This window comes from Euprymna scolopes, chromosome 2 (assembly GCF_053919585.1).
Source record: "Euprymna scolopes isolate OS-2025 chromosome 2, ASM5391958v1, whole genome shotgun sequence".
Classification (NCBI taxonomy): domain Eukaryota; kingdom Metazoa; phylum Mollusca; class Cephalopoda; order Sepiida; family Sepiolidae; genus Euprymna; species Euprymna scolopes.
Window position 1 is genome coordinate 191,829,730 of NC_136483.1, and position 21,973 is coordinate 191,851,702.

Here is a 21,973-nt window from a genome sequence, read left to right on the forward strand (position 1 = left end):
TATTAGACCCAAAGGCTGAAATAAAAACCAGAAAATTTTAAAATTTTTTCATTTTTATGACACTAAAAATATTGGAGGCCATTGTAGTACACCTAGTAAAAACTAGGTGTTAAAAAATTAACAGCAGGCATAGCCTAAGGGTTAATCGTTAGGCTATGCTGGTTGTTAATTTTTTAACACCTAGTTTTTACTATTACAGACAACTGCAACAATGGTGTCTTCAAGGACTATGGAATTCTTCTTTGCCCTAACTGCATTAATCAATGAATGAAACCCATGTTTGAATGTTTGTATTGTTTTTTGATAAAAAATTCTTTTTCAAAGACCTTAGACTTGATTTTGTGATGTGAAAAAATTTGCACCCATTGTAGGCAATGTGTGTAAAAATACCATTTTAGCCCAAGGGTTGAAAATTTGGCCTTTCTAAGAATTGACAGATTGGCGTTTTTAAAGCCAAATTTGGCCTTTTTTATGCTCTTTCACGGAACTCAATTTTAATTAAGAGCATAAAAAAGGCCAAATTTGGCCATCAAAAGGCCAATCTATCAAATTTTAGAAAGGCCAAATTATAAAAGCAATATAGCCACCTCGACTGGCGTAATTTTAGTCAAATAAAAAAAATTATGAAAGAATAATAAAAATGAAGTTTTCTTCTGGTTTTATTTCAGCTTTTGAGTCTAACTATGTGTTATTATAAAAATAAAGTTTTTATAATTTGTTTGTCTGTCAACAAATGAAAACAAAACAAAAAAAATAGCATTGCGTATGGGTCCTAAGCAGTTGACACGATAAGTAACATGATTGAAGACTAGGTAAGCGTAGGAAAATATAAGTATTTAAAATCGTTCACAGTAATTGTAAATGTTCAAGAAAAATATAACAACGCTCCCGCCCTCCCAACAAAAGAAAACCAAAAAGAAAAGTATAAGGGTTTAAAAGACGCTACCCATGCATTAGTTTATGTATGAGGAAGTGGATTCCGGTCTCAGCCAATCAGATGGGGCGGATTCTGAGAAGGGAGAATTTATTATTTTTTTTAATCAGGTAATGGAAAGATTATGTTGCGTGTATGTAGCTAATAATCAGTTACAATGGGTGCAATGAAAGTATTGTGGGAAAATGTAGAATAGGTCCCGGTGTCAACTGGTAGCAGTGGGAGGACTAAGTATTTATAAAGAAAAATAGACTCCTTCCTCTATAGATGTCGCGATTATGATGGTGTTGCTCCTAGGATGCAATGTAGCATTTTATTATAATAACTTAATGTGTCTATAATTGTGTTAAAAAATTACATAAGATAGTGGCTAACCTAATGAATTAGTGTGTGGCATCGGTTATAGCAAACCTACGATATGTTGATTTCAAAGGAGAATTTCTTTGGTCAAAATATTATATAGGAGAAAGATAGATAAAATGAAAAATGTAATGAATAAATTTAGGTTCTAAAATTCTGTTTTACAAAAATATTAATTTTGGAAAACAAAAGCAGCATGAGTCATTAATATTTACTTTGCTCACATGTATGCTAATGTTGTGTAGCAATTTTCCCCTTCCTTGCATTTGTCACATAATCAGCACTCTTTATTGGTCTGGTTGATTTGGCATTTGTAAAAACTTAGATTCTTATTTACAAATTTAAAAGTTAACAAAAGTATTTGTGATTTAAAAAGACAAAAGTGAAACAAAAATGAAAATAGACTCCCACGCAATGTTGGATAGCTACTATTAGTTTGATCATGATTAAGCAGATGATCCCGCTTGATGTTTTGTTACTAGATGAGACAGAACAAAAGACACGGATCCTGGACAATGTATGAGGGGCGTGCAATAAGTAATGCCCCTGACCCACTTCCAGTTGTCTGATCTAGCTGAGATTTTGCATGTGCAATGATTTTTATCTCTACAGGTTATGTGGCAAATTACAGCTCTGAACTAATTGTGGTTTCTGTTTTACAGGTGTTTGAACTGAGTCAGGTGTGAAATGGAGCCTGTTGAATGTCGAGCAGTGATCTGGTTTTTGTATTTTTGTTTTTGTATTTCAGAAGACTTTTGATGAAATGAAAGAAACTTATGGTGATAATGCTCCATCATATGACCTTGTAAAACGCTGGCATCGGGAATTCAAACATGGCCGGAAATCTGTGAAAACAGCTCCCAGACCTGGTCGCCCCACCCCTTCTGCCATTGATGAGGCATCTGTCTATCAAGTTGAGGTTGCCATTTTGGAAGATCGGCACATTACTATTCGCCAAATAGCCCAAGATGTCAAGATTATTACAGGATCTGTGGAAACTCTCATTCATGACCATTTGCATATGCATAAGGTGTCTGCCAGATGGATTCCCAGATTGCTCACACCATTCCAGAAGCGAGAACGCGCAGAGTGCTTGAGGATGAATTTGGAGATGTGCCAAGAAGACGAGTCAAAGTTTTTCAAAAGACTGATTACACAGAATGAAACCTGGGTCCATCACTATGATCCAGAGACCAAAGCCCAGTCAATGCAGTGGAAGCACTTGAACTCACCACCTCCAAAGAAAGCAAGGGTGCAGCCCTCCGCTGGCAAGGTCATGCTCGGTCTTCTGGGACCAGGACAGAGTAGTGATGACAGATTTCCTGGCAAAGGGTACCACAATTACAGGAGCCTATTATGCTTCACTTTTGAGGAAATCAAGGGAAGCTATCAAAATCAAAAGGTGGGGCAAGATCAGCAAAGGTACCCTCCTCCTGCAGGACTACGCTCCGGTCCACAACTCGCATGTCGCCAGATCAGAAGCACGGGCGTGTGGTTATGAAATCCTCCCCATCTTCCCTACTCTCCTGACCTTGCACCCTCTGACTTTCACCTCTTCCCAGCCATGAAGTTGTTTTTGAAAGGAATGCGTTTCCCAGATGATGCAGCCTTGATTTCTGAAGTCACATCGTTGTGGGAGGACCAACCTGGGGTGTTCTACAAAAACGGTCTCCAGAGCTGCATCAAACGATGAGAGAAATGCATAACTCTTGGTGGTTCCTATGTAGAGAAAGATTAATAACTGTGCCAAGTTTCGTTGCTCTACTACTATGGGAAGTGGGTCAGGGGCATTACTTATTGCATGCCCCTCGTATATACTGTTCATATAAAAAAATGATACTATGAAATTTTATACAAGAACCAACTTTTTTTTTTATTTGTAGTCGAGCTTTATCAAGTCATAAGTACTTGAGATTTAAAAGAAATATGTGGCTTAGCAATATGATCCCCCCATAACCACAAGACTGATTCCTGCAGACTACAACATCGTTGTCTTCAATTTTAATATAAACAAATATTCATCTTAAACCGTCCTCATAAGTAATAACTAGGGCTATGACAATAGAATATTCTTTTCATTATTTTGACTCTCGAGTATATATCAGTTAATATCTTATGTTTTTAGATAATGTGGTGTGGTTCTCGATTGATTAACTGGGTTGGATATATACTTGAGTCAAAACAATGAAAAGAATATTCTCTTGTCATAGCCCTATGTGAGACTAACCGTAGCCCTCGGCGCAAGAGGGTCCGTGTGTGCCTGGCGTGCGGGGTGGTGGCTGATCCTGTGGTCGGGGCAGCGGAAGAAAGAGTTCCAAGATGGCGCCCGCCTGCTTTTATTAGAGACGGAATCTCGCAGGATCGCGCGGGGATGCAAATTAGCTAGGCCATTTTGAGGAATAAAAATCGGTCCATTGGAGGTGCGAGGCAGTCGGATTCTGACGTTCGTGGCGATCAGTACAGTGACCGTTGGGTTCCGTTAGTGACCGTTGGGTTCCATTTCTATTCGTGCAGTCAGCTGAGCTTTGTTAATTACCTTCGCGCCGTGGCTGTCATTGTTTGTTGGTTCGCTGTGTGTTGCCGTGGTTCTTCAGTGAAACGCTTCGTCGCCCACGACGAGACTCCCCGTCTCCTACACGTCGGAAACTACACAAGATACTCTTACAAGCTATTTCGCCCCCCCCCCACTCCGAACTTGGTTCTCTTTTCTTCAATGGCGGATAGGTTCAATCTAAAGTTGATACCGGAATTCGACGGATCCGACCCGGTACTCAGCTGGGTTGAGAAGGTCGAGTGACATTGTCAGTTGTCCGGCGTGAAAAATATCGAGCGCGTGATTCCTCTGCAGCTGACCGGCGGGGCCTTCGCTGTATATCAGCAACTCAGCGCTGAGGAGAAGTGTGACTACTCGAGTATCAAGGCGGCGTTGTACAGGGCGTTCGCCACTGACCCCGCCACTGCATGGGAGCAGTTTGAGACGAGGTCTATACGCTTGGGCGAAACTGGACGTGTATCTCGCTGAGCTTAAGAAGCTGACGGTTTTGTTCGGCGGTCTTCCCGAGAGGGCCCTAGCCTACAAATTCCTGTCAGGACTCCCCGCTGGAGCAAAGCAGCTCCTGCGAGCAACCTCTACCATGTCCTCACTACCGCTGAGTGACCTAGTGGACAGAGCCAGAACAATAATGAAGGATGACTCGACGGTGCAGGAACCGGTAGTCGCTGTCGCACAGGCCCCACCAAGTGGCGAAGGATCGTCTCAGGGACCCAGCTCGCAAGGTGATGTCATCTGCTACAGATGCAACGGGCGGGGCCACATGGCAAGAAATTGTAGAAGGCGGTCGACGGCTGTTCGCTGCTACCGCTGTAACAAGACTGGGCACATGGCCCGAGACTGTGCGGGAAACGGGGACGGGGACAAGGTGCCAGTGCCGACCTCTTCCCCGAACAGAAAATAAACAAGGCGCTCCCTGTCATTCAGGTCCGAGTTAATGACACGTTATGTTCAGCCCTCCTTGATTCCGGTTGCTCCTGCACCATAGTGTGTGCGGACTTCTGTCGGGCGTGGAAAAAGAAGAACGTCAGGATAACTACCATTACTGGAAAAATAGGAATGTGTTGCGGCGTGGGTGTGGTACACATTCGCACAAGAACTGGAAACTCAGCCAACGTCGAAGCGCTGGTGACACGCGAAAAGCCGCTGAGTTTCGACCTGTTGCTAGGCTACGATGCCATCAAAGCCCTGGGCGGCGTGCGCATAACGCGCGCTGGCGTTGTAGAGTTTAAGGATAGGCCCCCCGGTGTGCGCAGCACTAAGAGTCGACCAGCCAGACTTCAGTGCGGAGTTCGACGACCAACAGAAGGCGTGGACCGCCACTTGGAGGGGGTCAGAAGACAAGGAACCGGCCAAACTACAATACAAAGTTGCAGAGTACCGTATGCCCGACCAGATAAGGCCTGCATACGAAAGCGAGCTCCGTGAATGGATTAAGAATGGTTGGCTGATTCCATACCCCTACGACAAACTTGGACCCCCCAAGGGCCTGATACCGCTGATGGCAGTTGCCCAACCTAACAAGTCAAAGGTGAGGCCAGTAATGGACTACCGCGAGTTGAATGCGCACGTTGATGCGTTCACAGCGGACGCCGACGTCTGTGCCAGCAAGCTGCGAGAGTGGCGCCGGCAGGGGTCCAATGTGTCCCTACTGGACTTGAGAAAAGCATACTTGCAGGTCCGGATCGGCAAGGCGATGTGGCCTTTCCAGACAGTGATGTTTTCCGGGAAGAGATACTGTCTTACGCGACTCGGATTTGGGCTAAACGTAGCACCCCAGATAATGAAGGTTATCGTCAATGCCGTGTTGTCACAAGAAGAATGGATCAGAAAGGGAACATCGGCGTACATTGACGATATATACGTGAACGAAGATATCGTGTCATCTTCGCGCGTAAGATCCAAACTTGCCGAGTTTGGTCTAAACTGCAAGGACTCTGAGCGGCTTGAGGATGGCGCCCTAGTATTGGGCTTGAGCGTTCAAGAGGAGCGAGGGATCCTGAAGTGGAGGCGTGGAACCGCAGTTCCTGACGTACCCGATGTTTACACAAGACGTGCCGTGTTCTCCCTGTGCGGGAAACTTGTGGGGCACCTTCCAGTATGCGGATGGGTTCGTGCGGCGACAGGCGTCATAAAAAGGAGGGCAAATGCGGTCACCAAAGGCTGAGACGATGAGATAACCGACGAACTATTGGTTCGAATGTTAAAGGAGACCGTCGCTAGTGTGAAAAAGAATGACCCCGCCACAGGGGACTGGTGCGTGCAGGGAGACGAACTGAGCGTGTGGGTGGACGCAAGTTCTCTAGCGATCGGTGTAGTTTTGGAGAAAGATGGGGCCGTAGTTGAGGATGCCTGCTGGCTGCGACCGGCGAATGATGCTGCCCATATCAACCTGGCAGAACTCGACGCTGTAATAAAGGGCATTAACCTGGCACTTCAATGGGAAGTGAAGAAACTGCGTGTGCACACTGACTCACTTTGCGTGCACCACTGGGTATCGGACAGACTCACGAGCAAGGCCAGGGCACGCACAAAGGCAGCCAGCGAAATGCTGATAAGACGGAGGCTGGAGACTGTGAAAAAACTGGTGACGGAGTACAACCTGTCCGTAGACGTAGTGCTCGTCACCTCGGACTACAACCTCGCCGACAAGCTCACTCGGGTACCACGGAGATGGTATGAGGCTATGAAGAAAGAAGCTAAGTCATTGCCTCTATGTGCTGCCTCCGTTGAGGAGGACGAAATCAGGAAGATACATCACGACAGTGGGCACCCCGGAGTACAACGGACCTACTACTTTGTGAAGTTGGCTAGACCATCAATACCAAAAAGCGCAGTAAGAGCAGTAGTCAGGGAGTGCCAAACGTGCCAGTCCATCGACCCCGCCCCAGCCAGATGGCGGAAAGGACAGCTGGGAGTGGACGCAACCTGGAGTCGGTTGGGTATGGATATAACTCACTACGGCAGCCAACACTTCCTCATGCTGATAGACTGCGGGCCAACGAGGTTCGCGATTTGGCGCCAATTAGCGAGGCAGGATTCCACCAGTGTCATTCACGAATTGGAATCCATATTCTACGAAAGGGGGCCGCCTGAGGAGATCCTCACGGATAACGACACGGCGTTCTGCAGCAGGGAATTCAGGCATTTTATGGACAACTGGGGGATCCGCCTTCGACACCGATGCGCGTATGTGCCGAGCGGCAACGGCATAGCGGAGCGGTGCCACCGAACCGTGAAGAGGATCGCGGCCAGGAAGAAGTGTACGATCGCGGAGGCGGTTTCCAGATACAACACAACGCCTAAGGACGCAGTGACTGGCGGCAGTGCGCCCGCTGATGCGATTCATCACTACCACGTGCGCGTCAAGGATGTTGAAGTGTGTCTACCCGACCAACGAGAACCTCAGGGGACGTACCGTCTGGGTGAAGCTACCCAGCGGCCGGTGCACCAGCAACTTTTGGAGGGGGCGGGTCACCGGCGTCATCAGTGAACAGGCCATACTAGTCGATGATACTCCGCGCCACGTAAGGGATGTCCGGCCTGCTCTAAGCGCTGACCAATCGGCGAGCAGTGGAAGTAGCGAGTCATCCGACGATGAGCGATGGATCCAACCCGTGCCCCACGAACCTGGTGACTCAACTGCGAGCAGTGGAAGGAGCGAGTCATCCAACGATGAGCGATGGATCCAACCTGTGCCCCACGAACCTAATGACTCAACTGCGAGCTCTAATGCTGATGCTGATGCTTCCGATGCCACTTCTGAAAGCTCCGATGAGGAAGTCCCGGCAATACCCCTCCGCAGGAGTGCTCGAATCAAACGGCCACGTCCGCCGTGTCACGTATGTGATCTGGAGACCAGGGGGGAGTGTGAGACTAACCGTAGCCCTCGGCACAAGAGGGTCCGTGTGTTCCTGGCGTGCGGGGTGGTGGCTGATCCTGTGGTCGGGGCAGCGGAAGAAAGAGTTCCAAGATGGCGCCTGCCTGCTTTTATTAGAGACGGAATCTCGCAGGATCGCAAATTAGCTAGGCCATCTTGAGGAATAAAAATCGGTCCATTGGAGGTGTGAGGCAGTCGGGTTCTGACGTTCGTGGCGATCAGTACAGTGACCGTTGGGTTCCGTTAGTGACCGTTGGGTTCCATTTCTATTCGTGCAGTCAGCTGAGCTTTGTTAATTACCTTCGCGCCGTGGCTGTCATTGTTTGTTGGTTCGCTGTGTGTTGCCGTGGTTCTTCAGTGAAACGCTTCGTCGCCCACGACGAGACTCCCCGTCTCCTACACGTCGGAAACTACACAAGATACTCTTACACCCTAGTAATGACATTTTGTTCATTCGATGCATCATTTTCAATCCTCTCATAATATTCTCCATCATTCAACTGATAATTCATCCATCTCATTAACCCTTATCCCTGTGGCTTTTGATCTTGTTAAGTGGTAATTCAGTAAAAAGAAAAATCAGTCCTCCCATTAAAAAAAAAAAAAATTATTAATAGTTAAAATGAGGGAGTCATTTGATAAAAGATTGATTGAATAAGGATATGTATCTGGCGACAAAGAGGGAAGCAAGAATAGCTATCCACAAAGCCAAGAAGTGTATTTTTTGTATGTATATAAATATCCATTTTGTCACGTAAAAGTCGGTAAAAAAAAATTCAAACTACCACACAAATCACTTCAAGTGTTTAAGAGAAAGCAAATAGCAAGTCAGACACTACCCTCTTACTGTCATCTGAAATGGATTTGAAAACTCTTTCTTTGTATTTGCATAACAAGATGTTTTCTTTTTTCTTCTTTCTACCCCGACTGATACATTTTTTTGTATTTTTTTTTTTGTTTCAACTTTACAACTTGAGATATTTTTTGTTTTTAAATTTTACTAAGTTAGATGTTATTTTATATGAATTCTAGCAGGAGGTACCCGGCGTTGCCCGGGTGTTTTGAGGTGTGTGTGGTTTTGGATAAATCAAAACTCCGGGGGTGGGTGGGGGTTAAAATAAAAAAGTTTTGGTAGGTGAGTATGAGAATCGAACCCAAACCCTTGAGGCAAAGTTGGAAATTAAAGTGTGAAAAAAAAAACCCCAAAAAACGTGCGACATTAACCATTGGGCCACCGCGACATACAACAGACATGTTTGAATTTATTTATTTAAGTATTAAAAACAGGTGTCCGCAATAAAAGTTAATTCTGCTGCTTCTATTTGACCTAATTAATGAGGTCAAATAGAAGTCACGCAGTTAACTTGGGTTTGTTTACCCAACTTTGACTGTTTTTTTTTCCCCAACAGATGTTGGGGAAGGGGAAACCAGCTCCCCATTGTCCAGATTGATTAGCAATTGTCTGATATAAGAGGAGTTTGTTCCCACATTGATCAAAGCTGATTGCTTGTAGATGTTCCCGGCGCGATGCCGAGAACAGCTTGTTAGCTTTTGAATTAGTTTCACTTTTTATACGAAAAAGCCGAATCAACACGTGAGAAGCCAAAATAGCAATAATTTTGTAAAAGTCGACGTAAATAAATCTAGATGCTACGCGCGTTCCCAAATCGTAGATATTATCTAGGGGCTATATAAACAGTTCTAAGCGATTTGCTAAGGTTGCTGCAAAGAAGGTGGGCTCTACGTACTAGTAAATTACACACACCAGAGAGTACTCTATATTTTTAGAAAGCCACAATTCGCCCATGCATGGTGCTCCGTGCATGGGTGAATTATGGCTTTGTACTCTCTTTGTTGCCACATCTGAACTGGTGGATCTACCTCTATTCCTTTACTCTTAAACAGGATCCAAAAAACAGTTTCAAATCTAATAGGTTCCACATTATCAGCCAAGCTCCAACCTCTGTCTCATCACCACAATGTTGCATCCCTGTACCTGTTTAACAATTACTTTAATAGAATGTATTCTGATGAACTCATAGCATTTGTGTCCCTTTGCTGTACATACTCTTGACTAACCCGACAAGCAGCAAAATCCCACCCATTCACTGTTGAAGTTTCTAGATGCCAAAAAGTCTTCTATTCTAATAATTTCTACCCTCTGTGAGATCCATGTGGTCACCCTAATTGCCAACCCCAATGTTGTTTTCGTGGTCTTCTCCTTAGTTTTCTCTTCCAGCCATGTTGTGTCACACTGGCGACTGTCAAGTGGAGTGCGCACAGGTTCACAAATATAACAAAAACACAAACTCTGACACATTCTGCAAATATCAGTTGCACTCTGGGTGTGTGTGACACCATCGACTCTCTACACGCTAACGTTCACATTTATATTCTGTCTAGACCATGTTCGTCAGTTGATGTCAGCCTATTCCAATCTAGACTAAGCCACAACCTATCTTCAACTGTATCCCTACTCGCAACAGTCCTTGACCATTGCACACCCAAGACCGTCCGTAACTTTTCTTAACTGCTATGAACTGTCGAAAAACTCATACACCTAAAACTAAGTTTAAGCCAAGGAAGATAAGTCAGTTTATCATACTGAATTAGTCACAAAATTCTTCCATATTAAAACATACAATAAAACTTGATAATTTGATGAATCATATTTTTACGTGTAATTATTTTTCTACTGAATTATTTTTTCATCATTTTTGGAATTTATACAGATTTCGACATGACACATAAGTATGTAATAATGTTTTTACCTGAAATGCATGGTTCAAAAGATCACGAATGTAAACAAACACCAAAATATTTTGTGTGGTAATTTTCTGATAAAGTTGCTTAATAGACATCCAAGAAAATATGCTTACGTCATCGAGTTTCACTGATGACTTTCGAGACTGTTGAACAGTAAAAATTTTGCCAAATGAACCAAATTTTTATTTTGTTTTTTTTCAAGAACTCATGAAATGTAAAGAAAGATTATTATTGATATTTTTTTTCTGGAAGTGTTCTTCTTTTTGTTTTTTTTTACAAAGGAGTCACCACTTATCAAGGCCTGGAGGTCACTCAAGGATAAGGGTTAATGAGTGTATAGTAGTCAATGGGAAAATGTAGTAATCGTTAGTAGTGGAAATTTGGTAAATTGGATTACTTAAGAAGAACGGCTCATCAAGAACTTGTTCATGATGGAGTTGAAGATGACCATATTGTAGTCAGTTGGAAAGCAGGAAAATGGAACGGTGTTCCACAGGCATGCAGTTCTAACTCTAAGAAAGAGACTTTGTTCATGGAATCTACATTTATGGTTTAGGCACAGATAAAAAGTGGGAAAATTATTAATGATGGTTTCAGCTAGACGAGTGTTTTTTGTGAAAGTCAGGCCAAGGGGGACCATAGATTGGAGCTTAGACGAGCACTTTCCATGAAAGTAGTGATAAAGCAGATACAGGCTCGCAACATCTTTTCTGTGGCAAAGAGGTTGCAGGGAAAAGAAAAGGGCTACGAAGTCTATTTTGAATTCTGTCAAGGCAGGATAAGGTGCTTCTAGCAGCTCCTACCCAGATGTGGCAAGAGTACTCCATCCTTGTATGTACTTGGCTCTTATACAGATAGAGCAATGAGATATCTACTTGAGTGGTAGAACGATCACACCAGTTTTCCAGCAGCTTTGGCAACAGATTTGATGTATGTGTTCCATCTCAGATCAAGAGTAAAGGTAGAAGCTTTTTAAAACATGGAGCCTCGTCAAGATGAGAGCCATTCATTTTAATTGATGCCAGATGGGAATCAGGGCATTGATGATGTAAAGATAGTTTGGTTTTAGATGCATTAAAATTAACCAGCCACTTCTTTCCCCATTGCACCAGGTGATAAGTAAAATAAATTAGTTTGTTTTTTCCAACTGATTGACACAGATTTTTTTTGTGTTTTCATTTTTGCTATGACCATATTTTAGCCTATATTTTTGTCAAACATTTTTATCTATTTTTTCAAAAATGCACAGATGAGACTAAATTTATACTTTTCCTAATCCTAAAGAATCTTAATTAACCCTAATTCAAAAGTTTATTAAAAAAAGCAAATAAAGCAGCCGGGCAATAAAAAAAAAATAACACAAAATAAACGTTTTTAGCAGTTTGTTTTTTAATCCAATTTCTTTTAACCAAACAAAAAAACAAAATACTAGCAGAAGTAGTTAAAAATGAAACCATTAAAAGCAAAAATATAACAAACATTACATTTATTATAAAATTGATTTTTCTATTGAATAAATGTTGTCTGGATTGTACAAAGTCAAATGTCATAAAATTCAACAAAACAAACAAAAAACAAAAAACGATAAGTGTTAGAACACTTACAGTTTGAAATGGATCATTTTATTAGAAAAAAAAAGTCGTCTGGTAAAGAAAGAAATGTCTACATTTGTATATTTTATTCAGCTTTCTCCATTCATAGTCAGAACTGCTTACGTCGTGCAACAAATCTCTAGCACCTATTTGTTTTCAGTATATTAATTTGTAACAACATTTTTTACAGTTCCAAAGGCAACCATCCTCTGTGTATGAAAATTCTGTTTGGTTTTATGTACACAAAGAAAAAGTTTTTTGCAAGTGTTACAAAGACTGAGTTCTTGCTATGAATGTTTATAAGGGAGGAGTAGAGATTGAAGTTTAGTCGAGCACCGATTATAGAAATAAAGATAGAGTAGAAAAAGACTATCAACGTCTTCTTTATGAAAAGTGGTTCCAGGCAATAGAAGAGATCATTCCACTAGATTTCAAAGTCGATTTTGTATCTGTCAAGGCAAGAAAGAGTGTCCTGATCAGCACCTCCATAGATGAGGCAGCAATATTTCTTCTTGTGATGTATCTGACTCTTATATAGATAGAGGATTAGGGTTAGATGGAAGGTACTTTCTGGAGTGGTAGAATGATCCAACTATTTTTCCATCAACCTAAGTAACAGATTTGATTTGAAGTCTTTCATTTCAGGGTTGGAATGAAATTAGCTCATCAAACTAAGAGGTTTTTACCGCTCCAGAAGATATCTCACTACTGATGCAATTCTCTATCTGTATAAAAACCAAGTACGTCCAAGGATGGAGTACTGCTGCCACATCTGGGCAGTAGCTGCTAAAAACAGCCTATCCTGCCTTGACAGAGTACAAAATAGACTTCGTAGCTTAGTGGGGGATGCCCTTTTCTCTTTCTGCAGCCTCTCTCTCACAGGAGAGACGTTGCGAGCCTGTCTTTGTTTTATCGTTATTTCCATGGCAAGTGCTTGTCTGAGCTACAATCTCTTGTCCCCCCTCGCCAATCTTTCATAAGAAACACTCGTCTGGCTGAAACTACTGTCAAGAATTGTCCCCACTCTTTATCTTTATCCAAACGTAGATTCTATGAGCAAAGCTTCTTTCTCAGAAGTGCATGACTGTGGAACTCTCTTCTGTTTGCCTGTTTCCCACCTGACTACAACTTGGATGTCTTCAAGTTCAACATAAACAAATTCCTGACAAACCACCCTCTTAAGTAAGACATTCTATCAAATCTCCAACACTAATGATTACTACAATAGTATCTCATTGATCACTGTACACGCAATAACCCTTATCCCTGAGTGGCCTTCGGGCCTTGATAAGTGGTGACCCCCATGTAAAAAAAAAAATGAAAAAAAGAAAGTCGTTCATTTCAAAATATGTCACTTTTCCATTTAAATGTTTTGGAGGCGATTTATGTTTCCTGTCAGCAATCTTCATTGTGTGAATATAAGTTTGTTTATTTTCTTAATATTTTACTAACATTTAAAGGATTTCGTTGTTGCTTAGAGGGGGGATTAATTTGGGATATAATCCTCTCTACCTCTCTTGTCTCAGTATCACAAGCATATCCGTAGGGAGCTGAGGATATAGGCAACACCCCTCATTGTGGTCTTGCATGACCTCTCAGGTCAACAGGTGGTTAGCTTTCAATTGCAATTAGTTACACATCTTGTGTGACCTAATATGATGCGCAATGGTTCGGGATGCAGGCCAAAGAACAACCAGCTCAACTCAACTAAAACAATGATTTTTATCAAATATTAGCAGAGAAACCCAACATTGAATTAGGATTAACAAATTATCTACACTTCCAATACTTTTATTGTCATCGAAATCAGTGAAATCATCCATTTTTCAATCAAATCGATTGTCTGCTTAGACGGGGGACCCATCACAATGCATCAGGAGGAAGTTTTACATGTCTACCTGCAATAATTTAGTCTATAATACATTGTAGTCTACATTGCACTGTAGAGAGTGTTTATTTTATAAAATTTATTTTATTTCGAGTATCATGGCACAGTTGTGTTCTAAACAGAATTTATTTTCAATGCACCTCTGTCTTATCAAAGAACCTACTATTGATTACACACACCAGACTTTTCTGCTTGTGGGATGATAAAACTTAAAATGTATTTGTGATATTATGTTGCATTAGAGTGTTAACTTTGCTCAAAATCGAACTGTTCCTTCTTTAATTGGATTTTTTCGATTATCGATTTTTGATACTTAATGGAGAATCTTCAGGTACCTGTTAGCAATTTTAGGAAACACAGGCCTTGTTGTACGCAAGGCAGTATACCGCACACATATCCAACTTATGCTGTTGTATGGCTGCAAGACATGGTTGATTGAAATGTCAAAAAGATAGGATTTTGGGTGCAGCATATTGGATAGAAAACTGCTGGTTTCACTGAAAGGCTTCAATGAGAAATTCCATTTCGTGATTTCAACTGGTACGGCTACATTTCCCATCATTGGTTTAAACTGTGTGCCACATCAATGCCGATGACAGTAAGCTGCCTAATCATCAGTATGACCACATTTCCTACAATCAGTCATCGGAAATAATTTAACTAGTGTGCCACATCAATGCCGATGGCACAAGATCATACGGTAAGATGTTGATGATGACATTCTCCTTGAGGATAGCACAAACGAAATGAAAAAAACAGAAGAAATTGTGGGTTATTCACAAAATATCAATCTCAGTATGAGTGTGACGCTATGTTCAACTGAGGTCGTTAAGTGCTGGAGAGGTAAAAAAAGAAAAAGATGACAAAAGAAAAGGAAGTAGGTTTAGCAAGTAAGAAATGAACTTATGAATAGACAATGGATAGGAATTTGTTCTTAACGCAAAGAGAAATAAGGGTGTGAAGAATGGTGATAGCAAAAGGACTGAACAATGGACTAAGGATCGAACAATAGGAACGACACTTGATGGGTTGAGGGAGGGGGGCAGTTGAATGCTTAGTCAGTTGAGGCCTGAACTCCGAGGTGAACAGTTGGAGTTTAAATGCCACTAAAGGCGGATCATGGTTTGGACCAGATCAAGAGCCCTTGAACAACCAGAGATGAATTAATCAATGAAGATGACCGCGACAGTAAATATAAATGTAGACCTCAGCGTGTAGAGGGCAGTTTTACACACCCAGATTCCAGCCAATATGTATGTGAAATATCGGCATCTGTATTTTTCCTGTGCTTATTTTATTTTTATACTTGTGAATCCATGCACGTCCTCATTGACAGTTGCCAGTGAGAAAGTGATGATAGGGCCATAAAAAGAACAAAGAATCCACGGCGTACACGGCATGTGGAGTTGACAGCTTGTTGGTGAGACCACGTGGAATCACACGAGACAAGAATGGAAAATATGATATAATTTAATAAAATAAATCTCTCTTTATTTATACCTGTGTGCAGCCATCACCATTTACAAATGAAATCAAAACAAAAATCTATTCAAGAAATGTTCAGCTTGTCCAAAGCCAAAAGATTCTTTTTATGCAACAGGTTTTCATATTTCTTCTGAATTTGTTGGATTCGACTCTGCAAATTAGTCAATTCTACGCATTGCTCGATTGCCAACTTGTAATTTTTTTGACTGTAACGCAGGGCTTGCGGTACAAGGAGGCCAAACCAATGAAGCGGGTCCTTCATTCCACAGGCAGTTTCGCTCTCGTCCTTTGCCTGGGGGGGAGGATTCTCATTTTCAGTGTCTGCACGGCGTCTACAAGTGGCATCTGAAGATGATTGGTTGGCGCCATCTGATTCCGAAGTCAGTGTAAAAGTTGGTCCCATTTCATTTTTCCCTTCACCTTCATCTGAAACATGTACGCAGACGGAGGCTTGCATTTCTTTCTCAGTTATTTGGCACTCACTGATAGAGACAGCTCCTCGAATGTAACGGGCTCTGGACATATGAAGGTTTCCTGATTTCAAATTCTGTGCTAGCATTTCCTGACATTGATAGAATTTCTCGATAGTGTCAAAATATTGTAGAAGCACGGAATCCAATTGTGTGCATAAAGAATCCATTGCAATGGTTGCACTGTTAAAGAAATGCACTGAAATGAAAAAAAAAAAAAAAAGCAATAAAAATGTTGTATAGGTAAATAGGAAATAAAAGATAAACCAAATACAATCGAAACGGAACACAATACAGTTAGCACGCAGACATGCTTGAATCAATATTTTTTCTAAAATATTTTATTAACGGTTTTTCAAGATACATGGTATAAGGAAACGTGAAGTATTTATATATTCAGCGATGGTAGCAGGAGTCAAATTCAAAGCAGGTAAGAAAAGTTTGAAGAGTGTGTGTTACTGGAGTGCATAAAATGGCAAGTGAAGTTTGTGTTATCATTGGAGTTGGGAAAAGAGAAGTGGAGATAATGTGTAGAATGTGATGTGACTAGATTAGAGTTTAACTATGATCCTTAAAAATAAAAATTTCTGATAATATATTCTTAGCAAGAGCAGGCTATATCTATAAAAGTGAATGTGTGTGTGTCTGTCTGTGTACATTTCCCTACACAATAACTCTCTCAATTTTTAGTCTACAGACTCAAAATTTGATATACACGGTACTGAGATTTGGGAAAATCTATGTGATCGGTTTTCGACCAGAAATTTGGCTGTTAAGGGGTCAAAGTTCAACGATTTGACCTTTGAGAACTCTACCAAACTCCTCCAACAATTTTGGGTCTAAACACTTGACATTTTAAATATAGGTTCCTTGGACATGGATCTAACTTAATAACTTGATTTGAGCCCAAAACAATAAATGTTAAGGGGTCATAATAGGGGTCAAAGTTAAAAAAATTGACAACCTTTTTTTCATCAACATACACCTCCAAACACCCGGGCAACGCCGGGCTGAAATGCTATATATATATATATATATATATATATATACACACACACACACACAAGCACTACAGCATGGCAACTGCCTTGACTATATTAGAAAGTGAAACCGAAGGAAGAAGTCAGTAAAAATTATGGAAGTATTACCGTGTTATAAGAATAATGAAAAAGTACAAAGTAGTTATCCTTATTTAATCCTGGGCTACGTCGAGCTTTCCTGCTAGTACATATATAAGTAGAGGTAGAGATTTTTATATAATGTTTGAATTAAAGCTTAAAATACTAAAGTCACGTATTGCCAAGCTCAATTGTGCTTTAAACAAAAACATTCCATTTGAATTTGTCTTACTAAAAAAACCTACGCCGAACACATTTGTTTGTGCAGTGATAAAATTTCTCAAATACACTTGTCATATAAGACTGTGTAAAAGTGATAACTTTAGTCAAAATTGGACTGTTCCATTTTTAATTTTTCTTTCTTTTTTTTCGATAATCAATTTTTGCTAATTATCAGAAGCATTCCGGTAGAAAATCTATCTAAGAACGCTGCCAGATGCATAAGGTACATTTGTCTGAAATTTCATAACAATCTATCCAGGATGAGTCCATAGGGAACTCACAAAGTTCCTTATATACAAGAGTAGATAAAAATAGTCTAAAATTAAGATAAAGGAAAGTAACTCTTAATAAAAAATTATAAGAGTTGTTCCCCTTGTTTATTTTTTACGAATTTAATTAAATTTTTACTTGGAAATAATATTTTTCCATATTTATTTAAATTTTTTTCTCTTCTTTCTTTACCCTTTCTATTTTTAATTTATATTTTAGTTTACTACCATTTACTACTTGTTTTTTTTTAATCCTCTTAAAACTTTTTATGATTTGATATTTAAGTAAAATATATGTATCTTTTACTAGCATTGTTAGTATTTCTTATATATTCTTAGTAACACCAGTCTACATATCTATAAAAGTAAGAATGTATGTGAGGACAATTCTCAACCTATATACACAACAAATTTTGAGCTACATTTTGAAATTTAGTATATAGGGTATTCAGACATGTGAAAAACTTTTTAATCGATTTTCATCCGTAAAAAAAAAGATGCTAAGGAGTAGGCATTGCCAACCGAATGTGAAAAAAAGAATGCATGATTCCATGACGTCAGACTTGTGTTAACTATATGAACTATGGAAAAGCAGAAGCGACTTAATGATTTTTTAAAACATTTATCTTCTTCAAACTGCAATTAATAATTAATCTTTATTATAATTTTGTTAGGTTTTAAGATTTACAAAGTTTAATGATTAATAATATTATAAACATTTGAATATTAAATATGAAATACGGTTTTACTGAATGTTCATTTGGTTAACTACTGGCTTCCATACTTTTGTTCGGTAAAAGACACAAACAAATATGAGAGCCGTCTATAAAATGTTTAATATTTGTGCAATAATATTTTTAAATCGGTTTTAATTTGGCAATAAAATAGCTGATAAGAGTCATCATTAAAACTTAATATTTAAAAAAAATTTAAACAATTAATTAAAAATCTATGTTGTAACGGAACATTTTGAAATAATGGAAGTTTAACCGTTTTAATCTTTTAAAAATTAATTAATTTTGAGAAAGTTTCTTTTTCTTGGCAATTCAACTGATTATAATATATATTAATTAGAAAAAAAACGTTATTTAAAAAAAACAATATTAAATTTATATCATTTTTTTTAATTGCAACTTTAAGGTAAGTTTTTATTTAAATTAAAAAAAATTTTTTTTTTTTCTTATTTGAACTCTTATGTTTAATAATAGAAATTTCGATAGATTTAAATATATTACCTTGGATTTATTTTATATAGTGTACATTTTGTTGCAATTTAAAAACATTATCTTTCATCTAGCAATTAATGATATAGATATAAAATTTTCAATGATTTTCTTTTTTTTAAAGTGTAACAGGATGTACATTACATAAAATAAATCCAAGGTAATTTTTTTATTCAATTTAAATTAAATTTGTATACCTTACTTTGTAAAATTTATAAAAGTGCACTTTGAAGATAAATAAATTTCAAATTGAATCTTGTACCTTTATTTTTAAAGCCTATATAGTAAAAACATTTTGTTTAACAATTTTCATGCCTTGGATGAAATGCTTTTCTAACTTGTGTGTGTGTGTGTGTGTGTATATATATATATATATATATATATATATATACACACCAGCAGAAAGACCTAACATTGCCTGAGATTGAATGAGGATCAACGAATGTTCCACACTTCCAATACTTTTGTCATAAAAATTGACGAAACCGTCCAATTTTTCAATCAAATCAATTGATTGCCTGCTCTAGTCGAGGACACACTGTGGTGCACTGGGAGGGAGCTCCACATGCTCCTACACTGCGGTGACTTAGTCTACATTGCATTGAAGAGAACCAGTAGTAAAAATGTTTGCATCTTTTATCATCTATTATATTAATCTCACCTGTCTGTTTAAATGTATGTATGTATGTATGTATGTATGTCTAAAACCTTCGACAGAGGTGACGGATTTTTACAAGATCGGTATCATTTTGAAGCTCGACATCTTAGACGACAAATATCGAAAAATTGTCCCAAAACATTAATTCCTTCACTCTCAACTGGACAGTTTTCTACAAAGAAGGGTCGATTTTTTGTAAGCCAGTTTTGCAAGTTATTGTATCGGTTGGATTGAGTTTGCCTAATTTTAACGTTCTGAACTTCTGGTCGCGTCATGGAGTAATGATCAGCAATGCAAAAATATTATTCCAAAAATTAAAGAAAAAATACAGTAAAAACATTTGTAATAGTTAAAAGAATCACAATTCAAAGAACAATGTTGTACTCTGAAATACTAAGAAGTTAAAGAGGAATGAAAAAAAAAAAATAGAAAACAAAAAGTTACTTGCCTGCACCTTTGCCATCAAAGAAAATGCCAATGTGATTTTTGTTAATGCTGAAATCCAAATTCTAAGCAAAAACACCGAATAGAAACAAAGTCACAATTTTTATGTGGAAAAACAAGTAATTTTATTTGAATGGCATAAAGACAGATTCCGGAAGATTAGATCTGGACAATAATAGTGAAATGGGTGCAGAACAGAAGACTTTGTTGGTATGGCCATGTGGGTTAGAGTTCTTGGGTTAGTAGATCTAGAACAGTTAAGGTGGTAAGTTCCGTTCACAAGGGTAGTTCAAATAAAACATAAGAGAAAGTAATAAAAAAATGGATATTAGAGATAAATAAAGACCTGGCCAGAGAAAAGTTTTTAAATCAATTCCTTAAAGCCGTCTGACATGCTAGCATGTAAAATAGTTGTTAAACCAAATATGATGATGATGAAAAGTTCACAAAAATTGAAGTTGAGAGAATAAAGCCTTGACAAGATTTAGTTTGGTTGTTTTGTTTTATGGCATATCAACTCTTTTTGGTTATTTAATACAGAATCCAGTCATTTTAGTAAAAGTTTTTATGCTTCAAGTTCTTAGTATATTCAAATATTTATTCAGGGTGTTTGGTTTGGTTGTTTTATGGAATATCAGTCCTTTTTGGATTCAATTATTTTAGTAAAAATTTTATGTTTCAAGTTCTTTTTATCTTCAAATATTTATTCATTGTGTTTAGTTTGGTTGTTTTGCAGAGGAAAATTGTTGTTTTTACTTTTGACTTTGCAGAACATAATTAAATTTTACAAAAGGGGAAAAAAAACAAACAATAACATCAATGTTTGGTGCATTTTAGGTCAGGAAGTCAACCTGATCTTGGCCAGAGATAAGTGAATTTGGAATTCAATTTCTAAAAGCCATCCAAAGCATGTCAGTATGCAAAATGGATATTAAACTGAATATGATGATGATGAAATGTCAGTATTGGCAATATCGAATGACCCCCAAAAATGCCATTCATGGAATTGTTAATAAAATTTGTAATCCTTTCTGCAATTTAACTAGAATTGGTATAAATAAACTTCACACTATCCCTGACTTGTCCACCAAGTTTCAATTAGGAATATCGAACAGTCTTTGTTTTATCACCATTCAATGATATGCCAAATACTCTGATTTTTATCATTTGCATAACGAGTTAAAATAACCAATGCAATAATAAAATCTTAAAATGTTTTGACAATATTTTTGTCCGAACATTTGACAATGGTCAGTGAACCTCTAATCAGAACAATACACCATTTTTCCAATGCAGTTCTCCAAACAGAATGGATTCCTCAAAAGTATACAGAGGTAATACACCTTATTTAGAAATCACAGCATTCTAAAGGTTTATGGGTATTTATCATGTCTAGAAGGTATGGCGAAAAAGTGCAGAAAAAAGATTACAACATCACTGAGATATTCCTAGACTTTCTGATCAATCAGCGAAAAGAAGTGTGAGAAAATGATAGATCGTATTCTGTTGTATTATAATGCAACAATTTTTCAAGCTATGAAGATAACATCGGATGGTTTTATTTTCCACATGAAGTTAATTATGCAGAAGTAAGCATTAATTACGAAAAAAAAAAGAAGTTAATTCTCCATTACTGGGAAAAGTGGATGTAACAAATTGAGGCCCTATGTTAACTAGTGAGTAGGTTAGTTATCTAGATATGCAATACAGTAAAGTTTGGTAAATTGGGGTAGACAGTTTAAAACAAATAAATATTAAATACTAGCAGATGTACCGAGTGTTGCCTGGTATTAAATTCCTTTAAAAGAAAAATGAAGTAAAAAAAAAAAAAGGAACTGAGATATGTGTGAGTATTGTTTTTTTTTCTAAACAGTTCACTTCTTGCAGTAAAAAAAAAATACTCAAGTTGAGATCAAAACCAAAACCTAAAGAGTGATTCAAGTACGATAACCATTAGGCCAGCTTTACACGTTCTTTAAAAAGTGTTTTCAAACCTATTTATTCTTAATAGAAGAAACCTATCATTGAACGATTTGTGCATGCACATTCGTGTTGAAAAAAAAAAATAGATAAAAATCTGATGACTCCCAAGTGCCAATTTTTCAATTTTTAC

General features: G+C 38.7%; 1 protein-coding gene across 2 annotated transcripts in view; it reads right to left on the bottom strand.

The window, feature by feature from the left end:
* Positions 1-15,437: 15,437 nt before the first annotated feature.
* Positions 15,438-21,973, bottom strand: part of LOC145300203 (vacuolar ATPase assembly protein VMA22-like) — a 32,383-nt gene continuing 25,847 nt past the window's right edge. For both annotated transcript variants that reach the window (XM_080144464.1, XM_080144466.1), the window contains exon 2: positions 15,438-16,125. In XM_080144464.1, coding sequence (XP_080000590.1) covers positions 15,521-16,125 — 605 coding nt within the window. In that variant the 3' untranslated portion in view covers positions 15,438-15,520. The remainder of the gene's footprint in view (positions 16,126-21,973) is intronic.